The sequence below is a fragment of the Nematostella vectensis genome, chromosome 4 (genome assembly GCF_932526225.1).
Source record: "Nematostella vectensis chromosome 4, jaNemVect1.1, whole genome shotgun sequence".
NCBI classification, from domain to species: Eukaryota; Metazoa; Cnidaria; class Anthozoa; order Actiniaria; family Edwardsiidae; genus Nematostella; species Nematostella vectensis.
The window spans coordinates 14804278-14829306 of NC_064037.1; the positions used below are offsets into that span (position 1 = coordinate 14804278).

Genomic DNA, 25029 nt, shown 5'->3' on the forward strand with positions numbered 1-25029 from the left:
TACGACCTTTTAATAAGATGTAGGCTCTGAGAATCGCCAACGTATGAATAATTTGTTCATTTTTCTTTTATTTTTATCTTATTTTCCTTTCCAAAAAATATTATGAAGAAACAGAACACCTGTTGCAACTACTTCGTTCTTTAGAGGAATATGAAATATTTATTCTTTAGCTCAAATATAACCACATTTTTGTAACATAATGTATTTGCTTTTTGGGTTAGATATCCATGGCGTTATTTATTTATATCACGTGTTTTTTTACAGTATTTAGATTCTTTTTTAAAAATTTATAATTCATCAATAGAAAAAAAAAACATTCAAGAAGAACAAAGCTAAGTCATGCCATAAGTCGATGTAATATTTAAAAATATACCGGGCGCTAGTCTTATTGGAGAGGGGACGCTTATTTCACTTCGTCGGATAATACCAACTTCTGAAAACAAAACTTAATTTGCGATTAACTGAAACGCCATACCCCTAAACTGCCCAAAGATTCTCTATATGATAATATGGTAATAAAGCTGGCTCCGCTTTTAGGCAGTGCCTAAATCTATATATTTTCATTTTTATAAATCGATGACAATATCATTGTAACGTGAGAATGGTCTGCGAGCTAAGTAAAGTGAAGATTTACACAATTCAAGTAGTCATTAATTCCAAAATTCGAGGTCGAGGGGGGCCTTATTAGGGCGGGGCACTTTTTTTAAGGAGGGCGCTTGTTCAAATCATTACGGTAACCTTTTTTATGGTATAGGTTTTTTTCACAAAGTTTCATCAATAATATAGGAAGAATTATAGACTTGAAATAAACATACGATCAAAACATAAAATAGAAACCATACGTTTTCAAACCAGAACCAAGGTCAAAGCTGTAGGATACAAACTTTAGTGGTGCATGTTTTTAGCTTTATTCTGGTAGCTTTATGGTTTGGGAATAAATAGAGACGTCTTTTCCTCCTCTTTCTTTCTCGCACGCTCCCTGTGTGCCCGATCTACGCGACGCCCTGGGTCCCCGAGGATGCAGTATGCATCTATCAGTATTGAATAAAAATAAAAGTTTGGTTTTGATTTTGTGATTATTGTTGATTGTTTGATATTACTTCCTTTTGTCTGTCTGTTACTACTTTATCCAGGTGAAGAGAAAAATGGGTCATTTTTCATTTTTTTATAAAGCTGTCTTTCAAGGCACGTCTTTGTTGCTTTAATTCATTTTCAGTCTCTCTTCATTTTTTCAAATCTACTTATCAAGCTTTCTTGTATTAATTTCTCAATGCTGGAGTTTTCTGTTTGGTTCAACCCATATATTCAGTTAGCTTGTTGTTTAGCCCATTGCTCTGGGGTATATGTCTTTTGGGAGAATGCATGAATGGTCTTCATTTCTTCTTCAAGGCAGCCGTAGACCATCTTATGTCTCTGAAGTAACGGCTTTCCTTGGAATTTCTCTGACACTATGACTGCCTCAATTTTGGCACCACACCCATCGGACAAGTCCTTTACTTCCTATAAAAAATCATATTAAGCATTAATATCGCAGGAATCATCAATAAGTCCAGTTTCTATTTCCACTGTGTTCACTGGACATAGAGAAGGCCCCTCTTTTTCAGGGAAGTCATTCAAAATTATTTGCTACATCATGGAATATTCAGATATTTTTGCATACATTTATGTTACACTCGAAGGGAATCTTTATGGCATGGTACCGTATGTGCGTGAAATTAGTCTAAAACTGAAGTTTCTATTGTATTTATATGCATCCTCAGTGGGAATTAACAACTGGAATTTTTTTGTTTTTTTTTGCGTTTTTTCTTCGAATAAGCACTCCCATAGACATGACAAAAAAACATGACTTGACGTTTCCAATAAGCTCATTTCACATCAAATAAGGCGGATAATTCCCCTAAGTACATAGTGAGTAATATCAAACAAAATATCAAATGCGACTTTTTTTAATTAATGCGACTTTTTGTAAAGTGTCATTGAAATTTGACCTTTTTTCCCTAGCTTATACATAGCGCAAGGAAGATCAAGGAAAGATTGTCTTAAAAAGCCAAAATCTGGGTATGCTCAGTTCGGCCTAACGTTGTTTGTGTTTTGAAAAGGGAAAATCTGTCGGGAATACAAGGAACTGATGGCCATTGTAAAAAATTGTATCTTCTTTCTCAATCTCTTCGAAGTGTGCTGTTCAGGGTTTTTCATCATGTCACTCCTATAAAGGCTGTTTTACATGATGCCTTAATTATCATAATAAGAGACATGCATGTGTACTTTGCATTATTATGCAATCACAATTTGCAGTCATATGCAGTGTCATAAGATATTGTTTTTTTTTTTTTGGGGGGGGGGGTTGTTTTCTATGATAATGATTGTTGATACTTTTCTTTCGAACTCATAAAATCATAAACACAAAAGTGAAAATGCAAACACTTTGTAGAGTCTGTATGCAAAACAAATTACAATCGACCTTGAAGTGCAGTTTTTATCTATGACATCTTCTACTGTCTAAGATCACTTACTATTGTTACAAAGGATCCTGTACATAACTCGGCAGCCTTACAGCTATGAATAATGACATGTAAACAAACCTCTTGCCCTAATCCCAAGAAAAAAACTGCAAACAAGCCCCCGTTCCCTCACCACCTATCCCAGTAACCACAGCTGTATAAGCCTCTGCCTATTTTGGGATTTTGATGTGCATTTTAGATCATCATTCATTTTTCATCATCAGCCTCTAGTGAGATCAAAATGAAGTTTTCAATTGCATATGTTTTGAATGTGTGTCTGGTGTGAAGAACTTTAATTTCCCTGTTATTTTGATAAAAATACATCCATCTGGGAATTTGAACTCATGTTTGAAAGAGAAAGATGATGTATTTGTTTTTTATGTGTGGCCAAAATAGAAGCGGCTATGAAGTGATCAATTTTCAATAGACAAGATAAATTTTAGTGACAGGGTCAGTGTACTGCAGATTAGAGGGGGGGAGTGGAGTAGTCATAGCTGTCAACCCAACTGGGACAGAAATCTTGTGACATAGGGTTAAATACAGTAAATATGTGAAAAGACTAAAGAGAGCCAATGTGGGTGAATTCTGAAATACAGAGAATGTATAAACATTCTCACATAAAATTTGGCTTGTGATGAGGTCCAAAATCTTGTGACAGTATGTTAGTTGACAGCAAGGGTCTCTTTCCACAATGCACTCTTTCCAAGTATATTATCAACTGATTCGCCCTCGCGATGGAGCCAGTTTGCCATGGACGTCATAGCGATATGATATCTCCAGGCTGATGAGTTTGAAAAGTCAACCTGTGTTTATGCCTACTGCGTCAATTTGGGTGTAAGACTGCCCATTTCAGCTGTAAATATTTCACTTGTTGAATTTAAGACTCATTGGCCACATAAGCTTTCCAAATGAGCTACAACAGCAATGAATTGCATTATTTGCCGAGAGGGAAGAGTTGCTGAAGAAGTTCAAGGAATGCCCTTCGCCCGTACAAAGACAAAAATAAGTCGGTTTGTTTATGATATAACACATTCAATAATCATTTTTTGTATATTACTGCCAACCTAAGACAGTAAACAAAAAACTGTCGAGGCGTAAGTAAGAGCACAGCTCACTGTCAATGGTTCTGTCAAGCTCGACCAAGGCAAAATTCACACCAAAATTAGCTCATTTCGTCTGACAAAAAAAGTGATCAAAACGTGGAGTAATATCAATACCTGATGTTCATTGACTATTAAACGGTTGATTTAAGCTGAAATATGACCTAGTACTCAATTGCTTCATTGAGAAATGATAATTTTAAACACTGCAATCGTACAAACATGACAAACGTCACTCAAGGCATACAAATTTCTGACATAAAACAAAAGCTTTCAAAAGGCGGAAATTGTCTAAAGAAATCAATACACAGACAGTTCATAAGGTCAACATTACAGCTGATAGCTTTGTTTACCATCGGGCAATCCCTCGGAGGAGCACTGTGCTCGTCAAGTCACGCTACAATTAAGCTCCAATCGCCAGTAAAAGTGAAATTTTTCGCGCAAAGCATGACTGGAAGACGTGTCTCCCCTCCCCTGTTGACAGCTAATGTAGGCAGGAAGTGGGGCACTGGGGGCACACCCCCCCCCCTAATTTTTTCAAACATTATAAGGAAATGACCAGTTGTGGCGTAGCCGTGTCCCCTTAAATTTTCCTATGGCCTCTGTGGCCAGAGTTTACGGTTAATCCATGCATGTGTATCTCTCTCTCCTTTATCTACTGTAAAACTGAATGCATTTCTGCCATCTACTGTTAAACCAACAGATCCGCAAAAGCCGAAATAAGGTGTCATTTAGAGCGGCTAACCTTGACACATCATACTGTATGCCATTTCATAGGGCAAGTAATATCTTATCTTCAGTATATCTTATAACCTACCACGTGTGAAGCCTCAAACTCTTTCTTCAACTTTTCCTCGACAAGTTGACAAACGTTACTCATCTTGAAATAAGGAGAAAAAAAATGAGCCAAACGCAAAATAAAATGAATCGTGCTTTTTTTTTTCTCACTCCTGTGCGACTGTCGATCTTGTCAGCGGTTGTTTCCATGAAGTACACTCATTGACTTTCTGCACATTTTGTTCAAGTGCTAACCGCTGGTCACTAAACTTTTCCAAATTCTCGAAGGAATGATACGATAAAAACATGGGCAAGAAACAGCATCAAAAAGACAAATTGTGAGCGATCTCTGTGGTATTGTAACAGTGGGGATGATAAACATGACGAAGATATAATTTACGTTTCAGATATATCACAAACAAGGAATGGAAGGAAGAGTGGGGAGGAAAAAGACCAGGTCTGTCATCTTTATTTCAAGCTGTCGTTAATAACTTTCTTTTTGTTAACGATTGTCTTGTACCTAGATGCTGGTGAGAGAGCAGCATTCAGAAGGCTCCCTTTCCATTGTTGCAGGTTAGTGGGAGTTCAGTTTTAATATGTCTGTGTTTTTTTTATGTTGAGATTTGTTGTTTATGTTACAGTGGACAAAGGTAGGGGGGTACAGAGTTAACAAATATTAGGCTATTGATATTAAGACCACGAAATCGTCTCTAAATTGGCTGAAATGTGCCTTGTTTTGTAACACACTTTCACTGTTTACTTAGAAAACCTGTGCATGTAAATTTGTGCAATCTGAGCTGCTTCCCTGTGAAGCGCAAACAGACTCTGTTGTGCTAGCTAAATCATATCTGACAAATAATATCATGCCATGCAGATATGTAACTCAAGATCCATTGTTTCTTTTATTTACGATGTGTGTAATAAAGTGGCATTCAAAACCTGAAGTGATAAATGGTATAGATCTGTCAGCAAAACCCATCATTCAGAAGTGGAAAATGTATTATTTCAAAAGATATTATGGGAAAGAAGCCAGTGTTGCAAGTGTTTCTCTGCGGTCAAAGCAAAAGACGGCTAGTTTACAGGAAAAATGACAATATTAGCTACACTTACTGGACTTCATCCTTTGGGTCGCTCAGGATGGCTAGAGTACAACAGCGGTTGTCTGAGCACTCAAACAAAACTCTGTAGATTTTGCAAAATCAGCATAAAAGCTGAGCTTGAGGAGAAATAGGTTTCAGCCTAATTTGTCTAGTGGAGACTTTGTTGCAACTTCACACCAAAAGGTGTTTTAATTGTGTGAATTCTAGTAAGAATGTACACAGAGAGCTTGTTGCAAAACAAGCATTTCAGACAGTATAGACTGGATCTTATGGTTTCACTAGCAAAATTGAGTCGGTAAACAAACTCTTTTCCTCCTGCACTTAGAAACGGGTCAAACATTAAAAGAAATATTGCTGCTTATGCCTGGTGCACACTAGTGACATAATGACATGGGTGCGCACACTCTATTTATCCCAAAATAATGACATGGACATAATGACATCAAAGAAAAAAACTTTTTTTTTTCTCTTATGTTGGGCTTTTCAAGGTGTCAACCCTTCGCACTTGAACATACGAAGATAAGAGTGTGCTCGCCCATGTCGTTATGTCACTAATGTTCACCAGGCATTAGTGGTTTTTGTGTTGTGTTTGATAATAAGTAGTAAGCTCAAAGGGCACAGTCTGTCAGTCTTTGACATGTTTTTGCAACTTTGTTTTCAGTCTTTCCCTCCAGCCATTTGAACATCCACTTTGCACAAAGGAAGGGGTTATCTTTGATCTTGTGTAAGTGTTTGGATATTTTTATGTACATTTTGATCTTATGTTCTTGAAGTTTTTTTTAAATTCTAGATTTTATTTCTTTCCTTTAGTAATATTGTTCCATACCTGAAGAAATATGGCCGAAATCCGGTGACAGGAGAGGTTTGAACTATTGTTTTACACACTGGTGGTACAAATCTCATAGCATTAACTGTATTTTTTTTTTCATTTTCAGCCTATGCAAGTCAAAGAATTGATAAAACTACACTTTCACAAGAATGCTGATGGTACATGCACTTTTTTTTATAAGAACGTCTAATTTTTAGTTGATGCTGGGCCGTTCTTATTTTTGGGGCATTTTAAGGCTGAAAATGTTCTTAAGTATGTTCTTAAATTTTAGTGCTTATGAAATATAGTACCCAAAAAATTATAAGGAGGAGAATAACACAAATGATCAATATAATATTTAAGGCTGTTATTAATGAACACAATTTAACACTGCATTTTAGAACACAAAGGACAAAAAACAATATTTTGCTGCTATCTGAGCCTTGGCATGTTCGCCTGGATGTTCTTATAAAAAGGTTCTTATTAATAAAAAGAGTGTAATGATTGTCCTTGTTTGTTCTGAAATGTTCTGGATTTCAAAGAAATGTACTAGCTTCAGTCAGATGGTTTTCAATGATATGGTCATGATATTATCAATACCTAAGAACCTGTTAATATATGTAATATGTCTTCATTCAGGAAAATACCACTGTCCTGTTACTTACAAGGTCTTCAACCAAAATACCAATATTGTTGCCATAAAAACTTCTGGGAATGTTTACTGTTTAGATGTGAGTACCAATAAAAACCTGTTTATTTATGATTGATAACTTTCCATGGGTGCAATTAAAGAAGTTACTGTCATTTACTTACTTGATGGAGGTAGCAGTCAATTAAAAAATAATAATCTTCAGCTTTCATCAATTTTAGGCTGTAGAGCAGCTAAATTTTAAGGCAAAGAACTTTAGAGATTTACTCACTGACGAGGCGTTCACCAGAAAAGATGTCATTACCCTACAGGTACACTAGAGGAGTGATTGTTTTGCAATTGTATTTTATTTCTTAACAACAAATTTCAAATCATTTGATTTGTTTTTATTTTCAACATTTTCTCTAAGGTTGAGTTTTAATTAGAGAAATGCAAAATTGTTGTCTCTGGCTTCCTGCGGAGCAAAAAGGAGCAAATCATTGGGGGAAGTGTAGAGAGCCACAGGAGACCCCAAACACTCTTAGAGCTTTATTTTGCTGAGAGCCTTTTTTTGCCTATAGAGTTGCCTGCGGAGGAGGCTAAGTTATTCTAAAAAAGTATGCATTTTTTTTAGAAAAGAAGGGTCTGTGCTTGCAATAGGGTGATTTAGATCCACAAAGCTGGCAAGGTATGCTGGCCTTGCGCTCATTTGATTGGGCATCTTTCATAGTGTGCACCCAATAGACGTGCAGGAGGTACATCCTCTTCCCAGTGTCGTAGATCTAAAGCCCCATAATAGTGCCGAGGATGTCCTCTGTGGTTTTCATAAAAGAATCTTTTCCTTTACCATTTTCACGTATATAAAGCAATTCACCAAGAGGCCTCCATGTTTTCAATTTCCAGTATGAAAAAATGAATAGGGTGTATTGTAATGTATATAATGTACTTGGTGAGGCAAGGAATCAAACATTTTTAAAATAGCCTTTTTTTACCAAACAGTGCTTGACAGTATTCATTGTTAACTCTCCCCTATTGCAGGATCCAAGTAAATTGGACAAGTTTAACATGTCTAATTTTCACCATCTGAAAAATAACTTAAAAGTCCTGGATAAAGGTTAGTCTGCTCCCACTGTATATAGTTGTAGACTAACTGTTGTATTGGCAGGGGCAGGTCAAGAATTTGAAATAATAGATGGGGAGGGGGGGAGCAACATTTTTTTTCTGAAAGGGGTGATTTTTTTTTATGAATTGATGTCCTTGTATTATATATTTTTTTTATTTTAAAGGGGAGCAAATATTTTATGGGAAGAGGATATTTTTTTTGTCTTGCATTGGTGTCCTTTTATTATTGTCTTGATATTTTATTTAACATTTTTGATACGGAAAAGAATGGGGACTACACACCTCTGGCCTGCCTGTAGTGATGGTCAGCCAATGTGATGGTCTGTCAAATACACTATTCCACTGAATGTTTCAGATGAAGAGAGAGCAAAACAAGATCCAAAGTACTATTTGAACAAGACAAATAAAGAAACAGAAAGCATCCTCAATGAACTGGACAAAACCTTCAAAGAACCTGTAAGTTAGTAGTTATACAAAATATAAGAATTGCAAGTTGCTATATAGTGATTTCTTGTTTTTCATTTCATCATTTATGTTTTCATATTGTCATACATACTGAGTACTTTGTGCCTAACCAGGAAAAGAAAAAGGAGGAAGACAGAGAAATGGTGACAGATAGAAATGCTGTAAGTTGATTTGCTTTTTTGTTTAAGCCTAAATTTGATTAGAGAATAAAGTAACACTTCAAATTTAGCTTATCAACTGTGTATATCACAATTCAGTAATTTCCTTTCTCTGTGTTTTTAGGCTCACTTTTCCACTGGTGCTGTTGCCCAATCATTTACGTCTACTGCACAAGACAGGGTCACAGAGCAGGAGGCTGGTGAGGATCTGAAACTACAGGGTTTCCCCCACCTGACATCACAGTATATCTGGTTAAATCCATATGTATTAAGTAACATCCGTTTTTTACAGTCTTGTTAATTGTCCTTGTTTTTTAGCTGTTGTTGATAAAGATGTGGTGAGATATCGGGAAGTAAAAAAGAAAGGTGAGTTTATCGTCATTGTAGGATAGGGGTATCCTACTTTGGCTAAGTTTCACATGTTTGGGAAAGGGCAGAAGAGAACCCTAAATATCCTTTATTTTGACCAAGTATGAAGTTCATTATAGGACTCATCATTACGCATTGTGAATAGAAACAATGTGAATACCCAATAATGAAATGCTCAACAGTTCACACATGTACCAACATGTAACACATGTTTTTATCCTAATTGCAGGATATGTGAGGATACAGACTACACATGGAGACTTGAATCTTGAGCTGCACTGCGAAATGGTATAAACTAGACTCATTAGTTATTGTTTACATTTACTGTAGGCCTGGTTATAGTTTTGAACTGTTGTCTATATAGGTCCCAAAGACTTGTGAGAATTTTATGAAACTCTGTGCAAAAGGTTACTACGAAAATACAGGTTAGATTGATGAATTTAAAAGAAGAAGATTACCATATTTCTTTATTTTGATTGTTTGTTCTGATTTATGTACTTACCAGCTAAATAATGGTTGACGTGGTTTTTATTGTAGTATTTCACAGGTCAATAAAGAACTTTATGGTAAGTTTTATCACTTAAAAGAAACTAGAATTTTAAACTTTTTAGGAAATTTTATCATATCATAAAAACTGTTACTGTTACTGTACAAATAATTTCTCTATTTTAATTTAAAATAGAGTTGTTTTTAATAAAGTGGGGTTTATGCTTCTTGTAGATCCAAGGTGGCGACCCAACTGGGACAGGTCGAGGTAAGCATTGCTACAATGGTGCGTTAGAAGTAAGAGGTGCTTTTTTGGTAAGGTGCAATTTTAGGGTGTTTCCCTTAACGTTGTAATTTAATGTTTGTTATATTTAAGGAGGAGAGTCAGCTTGGGGTGGCGAATTTAAAGACGAATTCAAGCCAAATCTTATACATCAAGGTACAACTGTATTGAAGATAACAGGAGAAAATGCGTATTGGGGTGGTTAAGGGATGGCATAACTCAAAATAACTCTTTATTTAGGGGAAGGACAAGAACCTTCTGTACTCAAAGTGATAAAAAAAATACATGTGTGAAATTCCCAATGCAGTTTCCAATTTACAATGCAATCTCAGGAACCATAAAGAAACTCTCTTTTATCATTTTATTAAAATAAAGACTTCTAAAAACGATGCTTTTTCAATTTTTCAGGTCGGGGAATTCTTAGTATGGCGAATTCTGGTCCAAATACAAATAAATCACAATTGTGAGTGCTATTTTCTCAAACTGTTGATAATTTCTTTATAGTCTAGACTTAATTTAATTTGCAACGCGACTGGATTTGTTGAGATGAAAACTTGAGGACCGTGAGAGAAAGCTTTGGAGCAAAGGCAAGACCCAAATCAACTCACGTTTGAACTGGAAGTCGAACCAGGAACTCAGTGATGGGCGGTACAGGCATTACAGTAGTTTTCTTTTTACTAACTGTGTAACCATGCTTAGAGGCCCAGCGGTCAGCGGCCCAGGATGCTTGAGTATGTACAATTATAGGAGACCTTTTGAAAGTGCCTGCAAATAATAGCTTGGTCTATCAGCATATTAAATTTGTGCTCAGCCTCGAGTCTTGGTCAGTCTGTCATAGTTTTGCAGCACCAAATCCAGCATAGCATGCTAAGAAATCTTCAAATGCTCTTTTTGTCCTTTCAGTTTCATCACATACCGTTCATGCCGCCATTTGGATCAGAAACATTCCGTGTTTGGCAGGTAATTCAAAGCCGTTGACTTACCTTCATCCTTGTTCTGAGGTATCAATTTTTTAAGAATCATTTATTACTTTGCCTTATAAAAGATTGGCAGTATAGTGGGGACACAGGGTATACAGCAGTAACTTAGTATTTAAGCGTATCACCTAGTTTTAGAAACGGTGAACCCCAAGGGACTTTCTAGAGCTTTTACAGTAGGTATGACCAAAGAAATGTCTTATTTTTAGTTTTTTTACTACAGTGAGCGTGGTATTTTAGTGTACAATATTTTAGTGTAGTTGCTTTAAAATAATATCATGTTACACATTTCTCGAAAGGGTTGTTGGTGGTCTTGAGACGCTAAATGCAATGGAAAGAATAGAATGTGACGAAAAGGACCGACCGAAGGTAGAAGAAATACTATACAGCTTAATGATTTTTCAGAAATTAAGGATATTTGAGGTAGCGAACATGATGGAAAAAAAATGCGATCTTGCAATTTTAGGAGGCGATAAAAATAAAGAAGGCAGTAGTATTTGTGGATCCCTTTGCTGAAGTTGATGAAGCGGTATGTATGTTGTAATAAATTTAAAACTATATAGAATAACTAGAAAATATGTGACTTTATTCTTCTAAAGCCTTTATTATTATAAGTTATAGCATGGCACGAGGGGAATTTAGTAATTAAATATCCCCGCAACCCAATGATAATAGGGGACTTGTGCTAAAAGATCACGTGACCTTTTTGGGTGGCAAATTCAAAACGAAGTCATATCAAACAAAAAAAAATCAGAAATAACTGCGCCCGTCACACTAGAGAACGACTCTAAGAAGTGACATCTTTAAATGAAAGTAAACCCTTTGTGGTCGTTTTTTTTTTTCGTAAGCGCTGACTAAGTTTCCTTTTGATGCTGTTATTTTGCCACTAAAAGGCTGAGCCCGCGCTAGTTTGCCACCCAAACAGTCTTGTGATCTCTTAGCGCAAGTCCCCTATTTGCTGAAGTCTAGACGTCCCCTAAACGGACTAAAAACCCAGCCCGTTCTGAAACGCGTTCTGTTACGACCCCTAAATGGCGCATGTAATTGAGAAAAAATTGAGGTTTTTATTTATTACAATTTCCTTGGTGTCTTAACAGCTTAAACTGGAAAAGGAGAAAGAAGAGGAGGAACGCCAGCAGAAGGTACCATCACCATTGCCACCGTGAACCTCTAAGGGGAATCGAAACAAAATTAAGTTTGTGGTAGGGAGGGGTGGAGGAGGGTGTACAAACTCATCACTTGAAGCCTATCAAATTGCCAATGGTGCCTTCATTATCAAAGAAACTACTGTAATGCACCTTGTTCTGTTGGCGTTTAACTTACATAATTTCCCAAATAAGTTATCTGATAATCGAATAATAGGAAGATGCTGAGAAAGCAAAGAAGCGAGCTGCCGCCGCAGATGCTGGTCCTACCGTGCATAGACCTGGCGCCACTGTCGGCAAATACATACCACGCGCTGCAGGGTAGGTATCTTGTAATGTCTGTAACTCATTGGAGAGTTTATTCGATATTCCACAATGTGGATAGTTTATTGGCTAATAATGAGTGGGATATTACACAATAGCTTGTAATAATTTTTAGTACGTTGGCCCCCTGTTCTGTCAGCAGGAAAGGACCCAGGGCATGGAACCTGGAAAGCCGAACGCCCCTCTCACAAAATTATGAGGTGCTCACTTGCCTAGCCCCCACCCTCCCTAATGCAGTTTTTGAGGATCCCGCTTTCTTGTTTGCAACTTTATTCTTAGAGCCATAACTGGGAGTGGGGCGTCCAATATTTGGTGTACATCCAATATTTTCTTAAGGTAACTGTATCGTGCCCCCCCAATACTTCAAGGCCTTCTACGGCACTGATTCACGATCCATTCTGTGCCGTTTTTTTTTATGGGAATGCCGCCGTTTTTCTGTGCAAGTGGGTTTATTTTCTATTCCTTTTTTAGTAAAACCGGTGCAGATTATGAAAGCACGACGTCACAGCCAGTATCAAAGAAGTTAAAAAAGGCTTCCAGTGGTTTTAGCGACTTCAGCGCCTGGTAACCATGGCAATGAGCACGTCCCGCCTAATTACCATAGTAACAGAGGTAGCTAGGTAAATATTTTGAGGTAGCTTATAGCTCGTGAAACGATAACCTGGATGCTGTCTTTTTTGGATGATGGATCATAACACATGATCATAGTATTATATTCTCGGATATTTTTAATAAACCTATTTATTATTATTTTGATGTTTTATAATGTTACGGAAAATTAGTATTTGCCGGAAATTGACGCTTTGTTTTGCATCCCTGGACCGTCATTTTCTTGGTATTAGTTCCTCGTTCATGTGTGTATCACAAATTATTAAGAATAAGAGCATGGGACAATTGAATTAAAAATGTTTTCCTTTATTTTCTTTTCTTGTATTTTTATATAAGAAGAGTTTTGTTTGTCTCCGATACAAAAACACGTCAATACTATATCCAAACTTTAAAAATATGTATTAAACCCTTTTAAGAACAATATTGCATGTAATCGGACCCGGTACTGTATATTAAATTATTTCACGCGGAAGAGACAATATTGGACATGTTTTGGATTTTGCAGAGGCTATAAATGCGCAATTTTGCTACGAAAAATAACTGTTTCACTCTTTTCGCTTTTTCTTGAGTCAAGCTATTCAAAACGCGTCTTGTACGCTCTAGTATTTCTCTATAAACTTCATCGTTTTGACCGTTTACTGAAAGACGACGTGACCATATACATTCATTTGCATATCGTGTCACACCTACTTATCATTCCATCCAAGATGGCGGTACGCAGCGATTATGTGATGAATTTCAATGTCAGCTGAATACTTTGTGTATGAATACAATACAGCAGTAATAAAAAGGGTTTATCATGATCGATTATCATAAAGTAGCATAATTATTGTGTGCCAAAGCCAGGAAACGACATGTATATACATATGCATAATTAGAATTCCCAATACACACAGTTTGTCACGTATATCTCGAGATAAAGAATCACGCTATACCGGTCATCACGTCTCAGAAAAAAAATAATCGCTATCCAGGAATAATTCTACAAAAACAGATTTCCAGGAAAGATCTAGTATCACGAATGTCTTATTTTTAGACGCTTTCAAAGATTCGTTCAATCCCGAATAACATTTCTTAAGAAAATCTAATTCGTGATTTTCTCTTCCTGGCTCTTGTTAGGGTAATTATCAAAATTCCTTATGTTTATTTTTAGATTTTAGCACCATACAGTCACGCGTGAAGAGTATGGCGGTTATTCGCATATAGATTGGCCTTATCAATGTGAGCCACCAGAACACTGAAAAGCACGGTGTAGATATTTTTAAAGCAAAATATCTTCAAGTCAAACGTTCAGCTTTAGTGCAAGTCAAACGTTAAGCTTTAGTGCGCACGCGAGGCCAGTCACTACGTGATCCATAAACTCTAGTACCTAGGCCCCTATTTCCACCCTTAACACTCGGCCGAGCCCAAGACACGCAACATAAAACCACATGCTTTAATTCACGAACACCAGTTACAGGTCAGTTTTCTACAAAATTACCTGGAATTATTTACAAAATCGGTAGAAATAACACAAGTTTGTATCTCTTCTTATCAGGGTTTTTTTACCAGAAATTTCCACGATTTTTTGGTTTCGTGATTTATACATATGAATAAATTACCTACGGGGTAAAAAACCTTTCGTGATTTGGTTGCGTGTTGGTAACTGAATTTGTCACAGCTCTATGCAAATTACCTGGTATAAAGCCGTCAAATGAAGCAAAGGCCGGTAGAAGTCATTGGGTTGAGCAGCGCCGATCGTTCCATGGTACAGGTCTCCCAAAAAAGTCAAGAAAAACAACAAGAAAAAGTGGAATTCAAACGGATTTCAGATGGGATCGGAAGATATACAAAAAGTAAGATTAACTGTCAAAATAGTTTGGAAATTTTTTTTGCTCTTTGAAAACATTGGTTCATATGTAGTTTCTTTCTAATTCTAGCATTTTTTATATTAATCTAATAAAATTGTGCCATTTTGTAGAAACAACGCTTTTATTAGACTTTTTGAACATTTTAAAGCGCATTTCTTATCTTTAAGTTAGATTTGTAATTGTGCATCGAATCGGGAATAACTATTTCTGTTGTTTTGAAGTTGGATAAGCGTATTTGGGATCTTTTTAGAAAAAAAATCAAGAAAATAAAGCCGAATCTCACCTTAAAAATATTTTTTTCTTTATCCATTTTGATTATTTTTGTATTTCCCCCAGATTCCAGCAGTTGTAACCTTAAATGTCGGTGGACATTTCTTCACAACTCGTCTCTCTACCCTCAAGAAAGACCAAGACTCGATGCTTGCGTCAATGTTCAGCGGACGCTTCAATCTAGACGTAGACAGCGAAGGACGTTTTTTTATTGACCGTGACGGAACTTACTTCGGTTTCCTCCTAAACTACTTGCGTGACCCATCCCAGCTCCCGCCCGCTTCCGTCGCGATGCAGGTATACCGCGAAGCGCAGTACTACAGAATCGAAGGACTCATGGCTATGCTGGAATGTTATCCAGCAGTTATACCCATTGGCCGTTTAGATGAACAGAAAGCAGCATTCGGAGAAGATTATTACATGTGGAAACAGACTATATTGGAAACTGTTCGACAAAAGTATGGTGACATCTTGAGGTACTCGCTTGGTCAGGATTGCATGGTGACATGTGTCAGGTACATTTCAAAGGAAGATTTTCTCACTGCAACAAGTGATTGTAAGCACACCATTTCAACACAGCACGTTGGTACCACTGGAGTGCAGGAGCAGGAATTCTGCCAACACAACTTCTTCTGCTCTGATGAGGGAGGCCGGCTTGGTTTCTTTATAGGACCTGAGATTCCAATGGTAGATTTTATAATTGCAGAAAAAGAGATTAAGGATGTTCGACTGTTTACATCTGTTTTGGAAAAGGATTTAAGACATGAGGGTTTTTGTGTAAGTGGTCGCTCATCACACACCTGGAAATGCTCCAGGTGTGATATTAAGGGGTACCTTCATCAGATGGCATTCCGTTGGTCGTTCCTTCATGGACCTCAGGCACACAACCATTATGGTGTCCAAGACCAGTGAAATAATGACCACTCCACCCATAATTCATTTTTCCACATTTGTAATATTAGGTCCACAAAACAAGGTATTCCCTAGACATTGAATATAGATTAGGACAATTGTGAGATATAAGGTACACAGTTTCGGATTGAATGATATATTGAATGTTATTATTAATCCACTCACATACTATCACGAATCTCGCAATTTGATTGGCTTCTGTACTCACTGTCTATTGAACCGACTGCGAATTATTAAAATCGTAATTTTTTCAAAGGTAGTATGTGAGTGGATTTATACTAAAACAATTAGACTACTGGTTCTCATTGGCTATCTATTGACTCAAAAACTCAAACTCATAGTCTATTTATTAAATATATTGGGTCTTCTGGAGAAGAATTATACAGATTAAAAAAAAGAATAAACAAAAATTAACATAAATCTATTAAAAATTCAACAACAAATAATAGTAAAGCTTTTAAAAAATGCCAGGGCATAACAAGATAATATTTATTAATAGGCTAGAAGTTTATACATTATGCAAAATTGTAAATAAAAAAAGGAATTGTCAGAAAGTCTCATCTATCATCAACTTCTTTATATTTATATTTACAGGTTTTTATGTGTTTTGTTATCTCTGTTTCCTGTGTCCCCCCCCCCCCCCCTCGATAGCTTCCCCTCGCAGTGAATCATGGGAGTACTGTACCCCCCTGTGGTCCCGCCAAATACGAACAAACAACGACCGATGTAAAATCCAAGATGGCGGAAAGCTGTCTTCATAAACGTGTCGAAATATGTATAGTTGCGAGCGAAGTAGCTAGCGCTGTTGGTAAACATCCTTACCAGCGAAGAGAACATACTTTGCAGAAGGCATGGTATCGGTCAGATCAGGAATCGTTTTGCTTTGCCAATGCGCTTGTCCCAGTTTGTCAGGCCGAAGTTTCCTCGATTGTCAACGAGTTCGTAGAGGGCAATGCCGAAGCAAGGTTGGAGTTAGCTTTGGAGGAGAATTGGGAAAAGGAAAAGGAAAAGTTTGTTGAAACTCTAAAGCATATAATACTGTCGCCATCTTCCTCGCCTATTAGAAGGCTGTTTTATAGCATTTCGAAAGCGTTAAAGAACAAACTCTCTACCGACGAGCGAGAGCGACGAACTATCGAGAATGCTGGAGTTGCAAAAAGTACTCTCGATGAAGCTGTTGACTCGTTGTGTAAGGACGAGAGTTTGCCTGTACAAGAGGTAGCAAAAAAGGTTTGTTCTAACGCAGGTACAACCGGTTCTGATGTCATCAAGGCCGTCGAGTCTCAACTTACTAAAGAAAGGGGCGTCAAATTGGAAGGAAAGGCCGTCGAAAGACTCGGCGAAGAACGGGGGAAAAAAGTGGATTTGATACCAGACGAATACGATAAAACAGTGGAGTGTGATGGCATCGAATGGAGAATTAGCGGTCGGATTGATGGAATGTTAGACGACAAAGTTGTCGAGCTAAAAAATCGAAAGAATAAGTTTATGCAACCGGAGTACGACTTGATTCAGCTACAAACATATATGTTTTTATTTGACACGGAAGAAGGGGTACTTTTGGAACGGCTCAGGGGGGAACATAAAGAGACAAGGTACAGTTTTGACAAGGAAGGATGGGAGAATGAAGTCATCCCCGCCCTCAAGAACTTTGTCGTCGAGTTGAGTAAATATATCGAGGAAACCAGAGCGTGTTTGTACGCTAAGGAGAGTGGGGCTGAGGACATTCGGGGCAAGCGGCCGGTTCAAGACGATGCATGGGCCAGACCCCAAGAAAACCAGGAATCCGAAACCTCTGGCTCGGATAGTGAAGTCCCACTAAAAATGTTTAAAACATCCCCAGAAAATGACGAAGATGATGATACCTATGACAATGAAGAGCCAAACTCGCATTGATTCGAAACGCTTCGAGAACTCTATTCACTGTCTGGTGTGGAAAACCATTCAAGTGTCTGAAAACAAAGAACGCGTCCACAGGTAACCCAAACCCCAACAGTTATCTTTGTGCGAGACTGTACATTTTTTAAAAATTAACTAATTAATTACCCTAGAGAAAAAGAGAGAATGGATATTTTAAGAAATAGAATCAGAAGTGAACTGTGCCACTAGTCAGACAGTTCAGCTGTGTCAATGACATTAACATCAGTTTGTTTTGTCTGGTAAAGTATAATAGAGTAGGTAGTCTGAAGAACAATGAACTTTAAAAGCTGTGGTTATCTTAAAATGACAAGTGTGATAAGGAGATGTATCTAGTATTCAAGCTACGATCTCATGGAGAAGCCAAAGACTGATGCAAGGTGGAATAAAGATTTCTTTAGAGCATAACATGAAAAAGCCATAAATTTGCTTGGATTGAAGTAAACTCCAATTGTGTTCCTCTTTAGAGGTGTCTATAAAATTGTTGCAATATCTAGTTGAAGATATTATTTCTTTGCAGATTAACATTTTTTACTTCGAACTTCAGGCAGTAATTGTCACAAAACATAATTATTTTATATGCATCAAATGCATTCTATAATTATAGGTCACTTCATGGTTGGTGAAAGCATATGGCATTTAATAATGAAGAAAACTGTGATACTTGCTTCTTCTGAACAAAACCCCATACAGGCGAACTTACAATGAAAGAAAATTATTATAAACATACCAAGATTTACAAAAAAAACTGCCATTACATAAAAGTTGTAAAACCGTGAACACTGGAAATATGTATGGAATGTTTGTTCTGCAAGTTCTTCATTCGAATAGAAATATGTCTCAACAAGTCTCAGCGTTTGATTTGTAGCATCAGATTCCTTAGAAGACAATAAATATTCCACACATATTTTAGGAAGTCACAGTTTTATCGCTTGTGCTGTAATGTTCTCTCAGCTATCTATAAAATCCTCCTTGAAAGTGATGGAAATGTTTTGAAAACCAGCTTTACACTATTTTGTCAATGTATATGATAACTCTGACAATAAAAGCAATTATTTGACTTTTGAATGGCAAAGGCTGTCAACAGCAAGATACTTTTCACAACTATAGTGAAGAAAACATGATCTTTTATTCGCTGTATGGTATTCTTCTCTTGGAAAGAAACATATGATCAATCCAGGCTCACAGCCAGGATTTCAATCTTTGTTTAACCATTGAGTGGACCATTTTCTCTTATGTAGCTTGTCCTAGCTCGCAGTTGTACTCAATTTTTCTCCATTAAATCTTATCTTCCAGTAGAGTTGGGGGGGGGGGGGGGGGGGGAACTTCCCAACCCTTCCTGGCCATGATCCTACTGATCAGATATATTATTTAATGTTACAGTTTTTTACACATATATCTTGGAATGTATATAACAGTACAGTATTTAACTGATATTTGTACTAATGATACCAAAGTGGCCATCTATATTGGGGTTCAATGACATCAACTACCTTGATTATTTTGACTAATTTGTCTGACTGAGTCTGAGTCCACTGAGTGCTTGTGTAAAAAAAAAAAATAAAATAAAAAACAGCAAGGCATATTTAACCCAAGCAAGTTCTGTCCAAAATTGTATCAAAAAAGCCCCTTCTATGTTTGGCAAGAGTACTCAAAAATATTATCTCTAAGGAGATTCTAAGATTGCAGGCTGTATGTTCCCACCTTTTAACGTGTTGTCTGTGTGATTTTTTTTTTTCAATTTTATATTTCATGCTTTTAACATTTTAAAATATATAATACAATTTGGGATTTGACTTTAAATAGTGTAGAGATTGAAGTATTCATAAACCCTACTTTACAGAAAGTATAATAAACAAAAGGAGAGTTGACAATACTATAAAAGAAAGAGGAGTGATTTTTATTAACCTGTAAAACAAACTTAATAACACTTTGCTAATCTCCAATCCCTTTGATTATTTCCTTTGTATTCCCTTAGCTATAACTATCACTATTAATGTTGACAATCACTGTTTTACAGGTTAGTAAAATACCGTCATTTACATTGGTTGAAACATGCATACATGCATGTAACATAAAACTATTTTGATTGTTTTTACTAAACTAGATATTTGTAAACAGTAGTTTTGTAAAAAATAAAATTCTACAAGAAGCTGTCATTCTTGTTATACATACAGAGATGGGATGCCATATGGCCAATATTTTGAGTATGTGAGAGTTGGGCACCCTAACACCACCAGCTGTCCCAGGTGTACACATCCTATTCCGTTCACATTAGGTAAACATAATGGAACTGCTCATTGGCCAATATGTTGACTACATAGGAGTTGGGCAACCCAACATTCCCTACCCAAGCTGACCCTGGTGTACACTTCCTACTCCATAAACATGAAGCTAGAACCAGTTCATTTTCCATCCAGATACTGGGGCTGCTCATTGGCCAATAGAGGCTCATTACCAAGTTCTGTTAATCCTTTGAAAGAATAGTTAAAAGAAGTTTTAGGGAAAAGGTTAAACTACGGAAAAAAGAGCGTGGCATCCAAAGGGGTTTGATTTAGAATCAGGCCCGCAGGATTGGGTGGTGCTCGGGACTCAGAGCCATAGCAGGCCACATAAGATTGGGGGGGGGGGGGGGGGGGGGATAGGGGTGGGGCACAATACAGAAAAAAATTAAGAAAATATTGAGGGGGGGGGAACATGCCCCCAGTACCCCACCCCCTGCTAAGACCCTGGGATTCGAGATGAATCATCAGGAAATTCTCTCCATAGGGAATGTTGAAATGTTCTCAAACATTTTCTAAAAGAAAAAATGAATCATTTGATCATGTGCAGTTTACCCCTATTTCAATTAAGGTTGCACTCGGAGAATCCATGTATGCTTACCCACAGGGCTTCAAGGTATAAAATATTAATAAGCATAAAATAAAAACAAATCCAGGTATCCTGTGAACATTGTCAGGGCTTTCATGGACCAGGATTCAGCCATTTATATGCTAACCATGAAGTACTTTGGGTTACATTGATTTTTTAGTGCAACCTTTAAGTGTTTCTACTCTTGACATAAATGCAAAGGGCTTAGACCAATCGGAACCAACCCATCAAACAAATATCTTTAATACTTTCTATTTATTTGTAACACTTCAGACATGACATCAAAGATATATTATTAAAAGATTTATATGTGGAAACAGACTATATTGGAAACTGTTCGACAAAAGTATGGTGACATCTTGAGGTACTCGCTTGGTCAGGATTGCATGGTGACATGTGTCAGGTACATTTCAAAGGAAGATTTTCTCACTGCAACAAGTGATTGTAAGCACACCATTTCAACACAGCACGTTGGTACCACTGGAGTGCAGGAGCAGGAATTCTACCAACACAACTTCTTCTGCTCTGATGAGGGAGGCCGGCTTGGTTTCTTTATAGGACCTGAGATTCCAATGGTAGATTTTATAATTGCAGAAAAAGAGATTAAGGATGTTCGACTGTTTACATCTGTTTTGGAAAAGGATTTAAGACATGAGGGTTTTTGTGTAAGTGGTCGCTCATCACACACCTGGAAATGCTCCAGGTGTGATATTAAGGGGTACCTTCATCAGATGGCATTCCGTTGGTCGTTCCTTCATGGACCTCAGGCACACAACCATTATGGTGTCCAAGACCAGTGAAATAATGACCACTCCACCCATAATTCATTTTTCCACATTTGTAATATTAGGTCCACAAAACAAGGTATTCCCTAGACATTGAATATAGATTAGGACAATTGTGAGATATAAGGTACACAGTTTCGGATTAAATGATATATTGAATGTTATTATTAATCCACTCACATACTATCACGAATCTCGCAATTTGATTGGCTTCTGTACTCACTGTCTATTGAACCGACTGCGAATTATTAAAATCGTAATTTTTTCAAAGGTAGTATGTGAGTGGATTTATACTAAAACAATTAGACTACTTGTTCTCATTGACTATCTATTGACTCAAAAACTCAAACTCAAAGTCTATTTATTAAATATATTGGGTCTTCTGGAGAAGAATTATACAGATTAAAAAAAGAATAAACAAAAATCAACATAAATCTATTAAAAATTCAACAACAAATAATAGTAAAGCTTTTAAAAAATGCCAGGGCATAACAAGATAATATTTATTAATAGGCTAGAAGTTTATACATTATGCAAAATTGTAAATAAAAAAAAAGAAATTGTCAGAAATTCTCATCTATCATCAACTTCTTTATATTTATATTTACAGGTTTTTATGTGTTTTGTTATCTCTGTTTCCTGTGCCCCCCCCCTCGATAGCTTCCCCTCGCAGTGAATCATGGGAGTACTGTACCCCCCTGTGGTCCCGCCAAATACGAACAAACAACGACCGATGTAAAATCCAAGATGGCGGAAAGCTGTCTTCATAAACGTGTCGAAATATGTATAAATGCGAGCGAAGTAGCTAGCGCTGTTGGTAAACATCCTTACCAGCGAAGAAAAGATACTTTGCAGAAGGCATGGCATCGGTCACATCAGGAATCGTTTTGCTTTGCCAATGCGCGTGTCCCAGTTTGTCAGGCCGAAGTTTCCTCGATTGTCAACGAGTTCATAGAGGGCGATGCCGAAGCAAGGTTGGAGTTAGCTTTGGAGGAGAATTGGGAAAAGGAAAAGTTTGTTGAAACTCTAAAGCATATAATACTGTCGCCATCTCAGCCTATTAGAAGGCTGTTTAATAGAATTTTGAAAGCGTTAAAGAACAAACTCTTTCCCGACGAGCGAGAGCTACGAACTATCGAGAATGCTGGAGTTACAAAAAGTACTCTCGATGAAGCTGTTGACTCGTTGTGTAAGGACGAGAGTTTGCTTGTACAAGAGGTAGCAAAAAAGGTTTGTTCTAACGCAGGTACAACCGGTCCTGATGTCATCAAGGCCACCGAGTCTCGACTTACTAAAGAAAGGGGCGTCAAATTGGAAGGAAAGGCCGTCAAAAGACTCGGCGAAGAACGGGGGAAAAAAGTGGATTTGATACAATACGAACGCGATGAAACAGTGGATTGTGATGGCATCGAATGGAGAATTAGAGGTCGGATTGATGGAATGTTAGACGACAAAGTTGTCGAGGTAAAAAATCGAAAGAATAAGTTTATGCAACCGGAGTACGACTTGATTCAGCTACAAACATATATGTTTTTATTTAACAAGGAAGAAGGGGTACTTTTGGAACGGCTCAGGCGGGACCATAAAGAGACAATGTACAGTTTTGACAAGGAAGGATGGGAGAATGAAGTCATCCCCGCCCTCAAGAACTTTGTCGTTGAGTTGAGTAAAAATATCGAGGAAACCAGAGCGTGTTTGTACGCTAAGGAGAGTGGGGCTGAGGACATTCGGGGCAAGCGGCCGGTTCAAGACGATGCATGGGCCAGACCCCAAGAAAACCAGGAATCCGAAACCTCTGGCTCGGATAGTGAAGTCCCACTAAAAATGTTTAAAACATCGCCAGAAAATGACGAAGATGATGATACCTATGACAATGAAGAGCCAAACTCGCATTGATTCGAAACGCTTCGAGAACTCTATTCACTGTCTGGTGTGGAAAACCATTCAAGTGTCTGAAAACAAAGAACGCGTCCACAGGTAACCCAAACCCCAACAGTTATCTTTGTGCGAGACTGTACATTTTTTAAAAATTAACTAATTAATTACCCTAGAGAAAAAGAGAGAATGGATATTTTAAGAAATAGAATCAGAAGTGAACTGTGCCACTAGTCAGACAGTTCAGCTGTGTCAATGACATTAACATCAGTTTGTTTTGTCTGGTAAAGTATAATAGAGTAGGTAGTCTGAAGAACAATGAACTTTAAAAGCTGTGGTTATCTTAAAATGACAAGTGTGATAAGGAGATGTATCTAGTATTCAAGCTACGATCTCATGGAGAAGCCAAAGACTGATGCAAGGTGGAATAAAGATTTCTTTAGAGCATAACATGAAAAAGCCATGAATTTGCTTGGATTGAAGTAAACTCCAATTGTGTTCCTCTTTAGAGGTGTCTATAAAATTGTTGCAATATCTAGTTGAAGATATTATTTCTTTGCAGATTAACATTTTTTACTTCGAACTTCAGGCAGTAATTGTCACAAAACATAATTATTTTATATGCATCAAATGCATTCTATAATTATAGGTCACTTCATGGTTGGTGAAGGCATATGGCATTTAATAATGAAGAAAACTGTGATACTTGCTTCTTCTGAACAAAACCCCATACAGGCGAACTTACAATGAAAGAAAATTATTATAAACATACCAAGATTTACAAAAAAAACTGCCATTACATAAAAGTTGTAAAACCGTGAACACTGGAAATATGTATGGAATGTTTGTTCTGCAAGTTCTTCATTCGAATAGAAATATGTCTCAACAAGTCTCAGCGTTTGATTTGTAGCATCAGATTCCTTAGAAGACAATAAATATTCCACACATATTTTAGGAAGTCACAGTTTTATCGCTTGTGCTGTAATGTTCTCTCAGCTATCTATAAAATCCTCCTTGAAAGTGATGGAAATGTTTTGAAAACCAGCTTTACACTATTTTGTCAATGTATATGATAACTCTGACAATAAAAGCAATTATTTGACTTTTGAATGGCAAAGGCTGTCAAAAGCAAGATACTTTTCACAACTATAGTGAAGAAAACATGATCTTTTATTCGCTGTATGGTATTCTTCTCTTGGAAAGAAACGTATGATCAATCCAGGCTCACAGCCAGGATTTCAATCTTTGTTTAACCATTGAGTGGACCATTTTCTCTTATGTAGCTTGTCCTAGCTCGCAGTTGTACTCAATTTTCTCCATTAAATCTTATCTTCCAGTAGAGTTGGGGGGGGGGGGGGGGGGGGGGGGCTTCCCAACCCTTCCTGGCCATGATCCTACTGATCAGATATATTATTTAATGTTACAGTTTTCTACACATATATCTTGGAATGTATATAACAGTACAGTATTTAACTGATATTTGTACTAATGATACCAAAGTGGCCATCTATATTGGGGTTCAATGACATCAACTACCTTGATTATTTTGACTAATTTGTCTGACTAAGTCTGAGTCCACTGAGTGCTTGTGTAACAAAAAACAAACAAAACAAAAAAAACAGCAAGGCATATTTAACCCAAGCAAGTTCTGTCCAAAAATGTATCAAAAAAGCCCCTTCTATGTTTGGCAAGAGTAC

The 25029-nt window shown here is 37.2% G+C and overlaps 4 protein-coding genes across 4 annotated transcripts; 3 read left to right on the plus strand and 1 right to left on the minus strand.

The window, feature by feature from the left end:
• Positions 1-139: 139 nt before the first annotated feature.
• Positions 140-4578, minus strand: LOC5501115 (bolA-like protein 2). The gene is made up of 2 exons (XM_001622411.3): positions 4419-4578; positions 140-1500 (listed from the first exon to the last, which is right to left on the minus strand). The coding sequence occupies exons 1-2, from the start codon at positions 4479-4481 to the stop codon at positions 1306-1308; spliced, it is 258 nt and encodes an 85-aa protein (XP_001622461.1). The 5' UTR covers positions 4482-4578; the 3' UTR covers positions 140-1305.
• A 35-nt stretch (positions 4579-4613) lies between these two features.
• On the plus strand, positions 4614-13665 carry LOC5501116 (RING-type E3 ubiquitin-protein ligase PPIL2). Its single transcript, XM_048726816.1, has 25 exons — positions 4614-4716; positions 4786-4835; positions 4903-4951; positions 6140-6202; positions 6289-6340; positions 6414-6465; positions 6926-7017; positions 7157-7246; positions 7953-8028; positions 8392-8492; positions 8615-8662; positions 8784-8859; positions 8978-9025; positions 9258-9316; positions 9393-9453; positions 9566-9594; positions 9749-9782; positions 9891-9953; positions 10206-10260; positions 10701-10757; positions 11074-11143; positions 11241-11303; positions 11872-11916; positions 12137-12240; positions 12715-13665. Exons 1-25 carry the CDS (start codon positions 4685-4687, stop codon positions 12809-12811), a joined length of 1566 nt encoding a protein of 521 aa, XP_048582773.1. The 5' UTR covers positions 4614-4684; the 3' UTR covers positions 12812-13665.
• Positions 13666-14214: 549 nt separating this feature from the next.
• On the plus strand, positions 14215-22753 carry LOC116608235 (BTB/POZ domain-containing protein KCTD14-like). The gene is made up of 3 exons (XM_048726818.1): positions 14215-14687; positions 15039-15435; positions 21024-22753. The coding sequence occupies exons 1-3, from the start codon at positions 14664-14666 to the stop codon at positions 21470-21472; spliced, it is 870 nt and encodes a 289-aa protein (XP_048582775.1). The 5' UTR covers positions 14215-14663; the 3' UTR covers positions 21473-22753.
• LOC5501110 lies at positions 16552-18866 on the plus strand. Its single transcript, XM_048726817.1, has one exon. The coding sequence runs from the start codon at positions 16623-16625 to the stop codon at positions 17778-17780; it is 1158 nt and encodes a 385-aa protein (XP_048582774.1). The 5' UTR covers positions 16552-16622; the 3' UTR covers positions 17781-18866.
• Positions 22754-25029: the final 2276 nt, after the last annotated feature.

Bases quoted from the DNA above. Each gene is read 5' to 3' on its own strand.
- LOC5501115 (XM_001622411.3), bottom strand. From the start codon at position 4,481: ATGAGTAACGTTTGTCAACTTGTCGAGGAAAAGTTGAAGAAAGAGTTT. The intron at 1,501-4,418 runs GTAGGTTATAAG...GATTTTTTATAG, and splicing joins AGTTTGAGGCTTCACACGTG to GAAGTAAAGGACTTGTCCGA.
- LOC5501116 (XM_048726816.1), top strand. From the start codon at position 4,685: ATGGGCAAGAAACAGCATCAAAAAGACAAATT. The intron at 7,247-7,952 runs GTACACTAGAGG...CCCCTATTGCAG, and splicing joins AAGATGTCATTACCCTACAG to GATCCAAGTAAATTGGACAA. The intron at 10,758-11,073 runs GTAATTCAAAGC...ATTTCTCGAAAG, and splicing joins AAACATTCCGTGTTTGGCAG to GGTTGTTGGTGGTCTTGAGA.
- LOC116608235 (XM_048726818.1), top strand. From the start codon at position 14,664: ATGGGATCGGAAGATATACAAAAA. The intron at 14,688-15,038 runs GTAAGATTAACT...TATTTCCCCCAG, and splicing joins GATCGGAAGATATACAAAAA to ATTCCAGCAGTTGTAACCTT. The intron at 15,436-21,023 runs GTGACATCTTGA...GACAAAAGTATG, and splicing joins AACTGTTCGACAAAAGTATG to GTGACATCTTGAGGTACTCG.
- LOC5501110 (XM_048726817.1), top strand. From the start codon at position 16,623: ATGGCGGAAAGCTGTCTTCATAAACGTGTCGAAATATGTATAGTTGCG.